Source organism: Amblyomma mixtum, chromosome 8 (assembly GCF_055824585.1).
Source record: "Amblyomma mixtum isolate Tamu chromosome 8, ASM5582458v1, whole genome shotgun sequence".
In the NCBI taxonomy this organism is placed as follows: Eukaryota; Metazoa; Arthropoda; class Arachnida; order Ixodida; family Ixodidae; genus Amblyomma; species Amblyomma mixtum.
Window position 1 is genome coordinate 38544895 of NC_143019.1, and position 7442 is coordinate 38552336.

Consider the following 7442-nt stretch of genomic DNA (forward strand, 5'->3'; position numbering starts at 1 on the left):
ATGCAATGCGCTAGAGGCGCTTATTTTTTTTCTTCGAGATTGATAAGCAACGCCTTAATGGGTCTCGTTACGCAGCATTGTCGATAGGGCCGAGCAACTTCAAAGATAAGAAGTGGGGACGTTCCATGAGCCTTGGCGGTTCACCCTGGAATAGAAGGTGGGAGAGAGGGTCGCGTAATATCCTTCCCTGTCATGCTGAAAACATTCCGGGTGGGAGCGCTGGTGGTGTCAATAAAAGCCGGCGCTTAAGCGGTCAGATTTCAAAACGCCGGTGACCGCTGACTCCTACGGCTGCACACATCATGGAACAAAGCGACGCAGCGGGATTCTTGGCTAGCGACCACATACAACGTCACCAGTCGCTTCCGGAGACTACCTCGTACGCGACGCTTCGGGCCAGGCAGAACGCCACCAGTACACCGAAGCGGACGCCCCTCACCAGGCCAGACTGGAGCCACGCGGACTGCCACACGGATCCAGTCCCGCGGACACGGCCCAGGACGTCCTCGGACCGTCGCGGTCCGCATCCGTTCACGGCGGACGAACATCTTCCGACGCCGATCCGACCGCAGGCGTCGCCGGTCGAGATCGTCGGCTGGTTCGCCGCCGAGGCCAAGCACATCAGCGTGGTCAGCGGCCATCCTTGGACTTGCGGTCCAAGTTCAGGGGAAGTGGTCGTCCCTGGACCGAGCCTGGCGAGCAGCAGCGGGCCAATCTGCCGCATCTGCCACGAAGGTACTACGCAGTGAGCCTTGTGTTAAGCCACTGCAGTCTAGACTGCATGAGTGGAGCACTTCAACCCAGGTTACATTTGCGAGGGCCAGTTTCGCATACGGTTGAGTCGGTCGTGGTCGTCTTGTCCAAACGAACCTTGGTATTGGAACATTGTAATGGTGCTATTATTGCCTTGGCGACGGGAGTGGAGCACTTACTTTCACCCAGGTTGCGTTTGCGAGAGCCAGTTTCGCATACTGTCGAGTCTTCGTCATGGTAGTCTAGTCCAAACGAACTGTGTAGTGGAAGATTATAATGGTAACAGTATCGCCTCTGCGACGGCGAAGATTGGGAGCCCGTTCATGATAACTGTGTCTAAAACAAACCGTGCGAAGAGCACGTTCAGTGGCTTGCTTACATCTAACAACTGGAATGCGTCATGCTCGAGACCCAACAATCGACCATATTTGGTTTCGCAAAGAGGGCTTGCAATCGCATTCAGTTTCCTCGCTCAGAGTACGCTTATCTTCATCAGCCGCGACGCCGATCGACATCTGAAAATACAACTGTTGCATTCTTAGCAGCCATTGCAGGGGGGCGTTTACTTATAGCACGCTGCGCCTCGCAGCGAGAATATGCGTCCTTTTACCATGCACACTGCCCATTCATAGTTTCTTGCTCGCGACTATTCGTGCCACCATCACCGCACTCGTTTCGCTTACCCGGCCTTCCACGTTTCGCAGATTACGGCTCTCTAATCCTTGCATTATGCTTCATCTGTTACCGTGTCCTGCATGCTTCTGGGTACGGTAGGTGCTTCAGCTTGGTGCAGCTGATTAGGAAGGCACGAGAGTTGTGGTCCCCAATATCTGCGGTCACAAGACGAGGTCTAGGCTGGTTCTTAATTTGATGTCTCTCGCTGGCTTCTGCATTGTCTGCTGTTTCCCCGTTTCATCCGATAGCCTTTCTAGCGCTACCCTGCATCTGTATGTGCATCTATCCATTGAAATTCCCTACCCGCTTCCTAGGTGACCACTCGGGGCCCCTGACGTCATACTGCGCATGCGCCGGAACCATGGGCCTCCTGCACTCGCGGTGCCTGCAGCGTTGGCTGAGCATCAGCCAGGCAGACTCCTGCGAGCTCTGCCACGAGCGCTTCCCGACGTCCCGAGTGCGACGAACGCTGGCCGAGTGGTACCGAGAGGCGCCCGACCAGCGCCGAGCCGTCTACGCCGACCTCATCTGCTTCGTCCTGCTCAGCCCCATAGCTGGCATGGGGCTCGAATTATGCGTTCAGGGCGCCACGTCGCAGGCGACCACTCGGCAGATAATGCAGGCCGGCAGCCTGATAGCCTTATCGGTCCTGCTGATAACGGCTTTCCTCGTCTGGTCGTACTTCACGGCCCGGTACCACTACCGCTCCTTCAGGTCGTGGCGGGAGGATAACGCCAAGGTAGTCCTGGTACCGAGGAGGGATGACGTCAGGGTCGACGTGGAAGCGACCTTGCCTTAACGTTTTTTTCTTACTGTAAATTATTTTTAACGCTTTTAATCGATTTTAGCCGATCTGGACGTGCCACTGCGGGCTGCAACCTCAAGCGGACAATTTGTGCAATCTCCTGTCGATTAAAGGATTTATATATGCAGTGGACCACCCAGTCTTTCTATTCGCAGCATCTTAGCATGCGATATCCTTTTTCTATTGCCACTCCTAATGGCATTCGCTTCGAATTCCATTCGCCACGATATGATCTCAGCCCCTTCATTTCCATTCTAGTCCTGGTCGAGTCCCAACTTCACACCCCCAGTCACCTAGTTATTAGCAGCAAACGGCCACATCCGATCCACCAAAAGACTCCATGCACCTGCATCCGCACTGGCTCTGACCACGGATGGCAATCCATCTTTGTGAATATAAGGCTCACTCATCTTGAAGGTAGTCATCCGAACCTGCCCCGCCTTACGGAAAAACACTTATGCGTGATTCCGCTGCAGAAAATACACTTACCCATGTCTGAACCTCCTCGCAACATTTGATCCTTGACACAACATATTGTCCCTGATTTACCAGGTTCAGCGAAATGCGAGTTAGGTGGGCTGGCACGTTTGCCCTTGAAGGAAGGCAAAAAGTTGGGCAAGTTGGTAGACATTCATGACGGGTTCCAAAGCGCGACAAGACGGAGACGAAAGCAAAAGAACACACATGACAAGAGCTTACTACCATCAAAAAACGTTTATTGCAACGATGGGAATACATAGGGGTCCCAGAAAACACAAAGAACCATAACATAAGACAGAAAAAGACGTTTTTCGTTGTTTTTTGTTTGTGTCAATAAAGGTATTTTTTTTTCTGTAGCTAGTAAGCGCTTGTCGTGTATTCTTTCTTTCGTCTCCGTCTTGTCGCGCTTTGGAACCTATCATAGACGTTTGCCCTTGTTTAGGTTTATCTTTTCTTTGTGGAATCCCAGTTGTACCTAAATGTTCTTGTAATCGCTCATCGGCTTTCCTCTACCTATAAGCCGCCTGACCTGCTCGTTGCGATTCAAATCGCTGTTCTTCCTGTTCGGCGTTCTTTGAAGCGTTAGCTCGACTGCACGTTCCTCCGGCTACTTCATCTTCCTCTTCTTTCTGGCATCTACCTGTGCAAGCAACTGCGTTTTCCAGCTGTTCATCTTCGCACCCACTCAGTTCAGAACTGCGGCTGCCGCGACACCGTCCTCCCATTGGTTGCAGCTGGCACGACGCTACCCAGAGCTTACTCGAGATACTCCGAGGCTTCCCACATGAATCACGGCTTTTTAGAGCGTCAGTTCTACTACCTGCGTTACCCAAGGTCTTGTGAGTATGCGACACTTTCAAGCGTTTGCATAAACAAAATTTGCATATCACGTGACCAGCAAGGCTGCCGTAATACGTAACCATGGCTGCATCATCAGGTACTAGGGTGGTACTATACCATGTGACCAACCGGTTGCATAGGTGCGAGCAATAATTGTAAGCTGCATAGAGTAGTATACCTTCGTTTCCCTATAAAAACCCGTGTGCTAACAGCCGAATAGGACCACTGAGTGAGTGGTACCATTGGTACCCAGATTGTGAACCACCTAATTGGTTTAGAATATTCGGAGTGGTATCGAACGATTCAACGTGTTATGAAGAATAAAATTACTGTCTAATCAAAGCTTCGTATATTGCAGGGATTCCTACTGACGACCTTTGATCTCCAAAACCATAAATCCCTGGGTCTTCAAACGTCCATTACGACTAAACTACTTGGCGTAGGACATTCGCAGTGGAGTCAAACTATTTGTATTCTTATGCTGTATACGTCGGCATCAAAATGAGTTTATAACGTAGACATCCGGATATAACGAAAATTGTACCAGATATAGCAAAACATACAGCTGACGCTCGATCATACGCTGCTTCAGCGTCTGGCAATTTTTTCCAAGTGAATCACCTAGTCCTAGCTCACTAAAAATGGAAATACCTCGCGTGCTTTCGAACCTGGGCGCTTGTATGGTTCATTTTTAAACGCAGCACGAATGCGCATGCGCCCGCCGGCTGAATGAAGGATGCACGAAAGCGGCTGTCCGGAGTGCTCCATTCAGGGGCGTGGGAGATATCGCACGGCGTCCGATGTGCCCAACCAGCCGTGACGGCTTGCCGCGCTTGTCTGGACCCACTGCTCACGAACAATTCAGCGTCGGAATACATAAAAAGGGCCGGGCTGCATCCTCTACTCGCTCGGTCAATGTCGTTTGATTCCCTCTGCGCAAAAAAGGGGGAATAGATAAGCGCTCAGGTGCGAATATGAAATTCAAATTTCAAACGAGGGCATAAAAAGTAGCGGCCTTCTTAAATTTCCGGGATGACGATCGGTGGGTCTTTCGCCTTCCAAGCGGTCCGTACATGTAGACTCACGAACGTCCCCACTGCTACAGTACAGGTTTAGTTGAAACAATAAGGCTCCTTTTGTTGAAATGCACAGGGTAGAGAGACAAGAGATGAATTAAACGTAGGAGAATAACATATTCTATACACCATTAATAGGCAAATCTGGGCCGTAAGCAGACCACTAAATGTCACAACTGTCCAGAGCAGTATGCCGACTATACTCCCACTATCAGACCACTAAATGTCACAACTGTCCAGAGCAGTATGCCGACTATACTCCCACTATCTCTTTGGATTTTTAAGCGTCACCAGTTGAGCGAGTTGGTTTTCGATAAAAAAAAGTTGGCAGTGGTTTAGCTCTAGTGAAACCTGGAGGATTCGAGAAGAGAGAGAGAGGCGATGGAGTGCGCGTGGCAGCGGCGACGGCCCCGGAACGCTAGCTATGCGACGCTACCGCGCATGCGCAACTGGCGAGCGCAGCAGCGGCACCTCTGAGTCACCCGCGCAGCAACGGTGGCGGCGAGCCAGCTGTGCGCCGTGTGACGTCACAGCTCCTCGCGCATGCGCAGTATGGCCATTCCTCGGCTGCGCGAAATGGCTCGGCGACTCGCGTAGTGTTGCTTTCGCAACAATAGGCATCGTACGTCAAAGCAGCGTGTACGACCACAGCTTCAGCATGGTAGACGCACTAATGGCGGGAAGCCATCTGAGTGATCATTGCAGCCGGTCCCGTGGGTGCACTGAAGACGTTGCTTCAACACGAGCGTTCTGCCTATTCGAAAGCAAGAAACAAAGAAATATATGAAGCCTTTTGCATTGGTCTTTAAAAAAAAGGCACATGCGTCATCCGTCCACCTGCGACCTCGTCGAAAAAAACAAAACAAATTTCATATCTGAAACAAGCTGTGCCAAATCTCAGACTTGCTCGATTCGAGTTTGCTAATGCCTCTTAATGAGCCGCCGCGGTGGCTCAGTGGTTGTGGTGCTCAGCTGCTGACCCGAAAGACGCAAGTTTGACCCTTCCGCTGCGGTTTCATTTCGGCGGAGGCGAAATGCTAGAGGCCCGTGCACTGTGCAATGTCAGTGCATGTTAAACCACCCAAGGTGGTCGAAATCATTCGAAACCCTTCACTACGGTGTCCGCGATAGCCTGAGTCGCTTTGGGACGTTAGAACCAACGTTTGAGTTCATTCGCTTGCCAGCTAGCATATCGTTTTGTTTGAAGATTTTGTCCACGACTGCATCTTCTGCTGTGATTCCAGCAGCTCTGACGCCCACCCCTAACTTTTCCATGCCCTGATGATGATGATAATGAACTTTTTACAGTGCAAGGGAAGCTTGGCCAAAAAGCGCCATGGCACAAGATATTTCACGCTACTCAAGATGAGGTAAACCATCATTTTCGAGCAATTCCCGCTAAGAAGCTGAGTAGCAGGCTAGGGTAAAGCTTGTACCTGTTATGTAACCTGTGGGTCTTTCTGTGCCTGTCTGGCTGTAATGCTCGCCGAATCATTGGGTAATCTGCCAAGTGAGATACTATCTTACTCACGACAAGTCATTTGTTTATAAATTGATGCATTCTACGAAAAGCCGTTAATAATAGTGCCTCTAACACCCTGATATCTATTATTCGGCATTGATTTAGCGTCTACTGCTTCACAACGACAGCTCGTACGCGATAACTGGCGCTCATGGTAGGACTGAAAATTGCTTCCATGTCCTCTGCCGGCCCAGATGAAATGCATACCAGTAGTGGCATGGTGAAATGTGTGACAGTTTTTGAGGCATCGTAAAATGTTACTCCTTTAGAATTGCTCAAACCAATACTCACTGCTTCGGGTAGCAGCCTGTGACATACCTTGAACAAAGGATTGAAGGGAAACTAAGATTGCTGCAAACCTCACATATTATACAGGCAAGACACCAGCAGCCGTGGTGTACACCGTGGTGTACCGTGTGGTGTGGCCGTGGTGTACACCAAGATTTTAATGACACCGTGTCCTGCAGTTTGCGTGCACAAGTAGTCATAATGATGACAATGAATAAGGCATCATTTAAATGTTTCGCGGGTTTCAGCTACAGCACGCACGTGGCACTTTGCTCTCAACAGCCTTAGTCAGAAACCAGACTGTAACTATCACCGCTCACCTTCGAAGTTTTATCTTCCACTTTCACACCTTTTCTCTCTTTTGAAATATTATTCTGTGCAGCGCGACGTTCGTATATTTCAGTTCCCCAAGTTCACGGACCCTATACATAACTGCTTTTACACCGTTGTCCTAAACTGATTTTCGGCTCAATTTTATGGGCTGCATGGTTTGAAAACGGATGTTTTTAGTCCTTGTCCGAATAACCAGGTTCGGCTGAAGCGTTACATTTTGTGGGACGGACTCAGAGAGCAGCGTTTCAACGTGAAGTCACTTCTGTGGTTAGCCCAATTCGAACGGCCTTTATAGCAATGACAAAGGAAATATATGAAATCTGGTTATCTCTCGGAACATTTCCAAAAACGTTTTCAGCTTGCTTATTTTTCAAACCTTCTTACATACGACACTAGAGCCCACATCACGTAACTCAATTGACTCGCCTCCCACCCGGATTTTCATTATAAAGCGAGCGGAATGAAAGATGGTTGTGACAGGCGCGGAGAGCCAAACGCGCATGGCGATGGTTCGCCTATCGGAACCGGAAGTGAATGCCGGCGTCCACTGCGTCCGGTTTCGGACAGGCGTGCGCACGTGTATACGCGACCTCCAAACCGGAAGTGGTCGGCTGCACTTCCGGTGGCTCGCGTTCCCACCGCGTGAGCCGCGTTTTGAGGCGTGGGAAGT

At 50.3% G+C, this 7442-nt stretch overlaps 1 protein-coding gene across 1 annotated transcript; it reads left to right on the top strand.

Annotated features, from left to right (window-relative positions):
• The first annotated feature begins 272 nt into the window (after positions 1–272).
• Positions 273–2328, top strand: LOC149332135 (E3 ubiquitin-protein ligase MARCHF2-like). Its single transcript, XM_089555701.1, has 2 exons — positions 273–735; positions 1743–2328. The coding sequence occupies exons 1-2, from the start codon at positions 303–305 to the stop codon at positions 2225–2227; spliced, it is 918 nt and encodes a 305-aa protein (XP_089411827.1). The 5' UTR covers positions 273–302; the 3' UTR covers positions 2228–2328.
• Positions 2329–7442: the final 5114 nt, after the last annotated feature.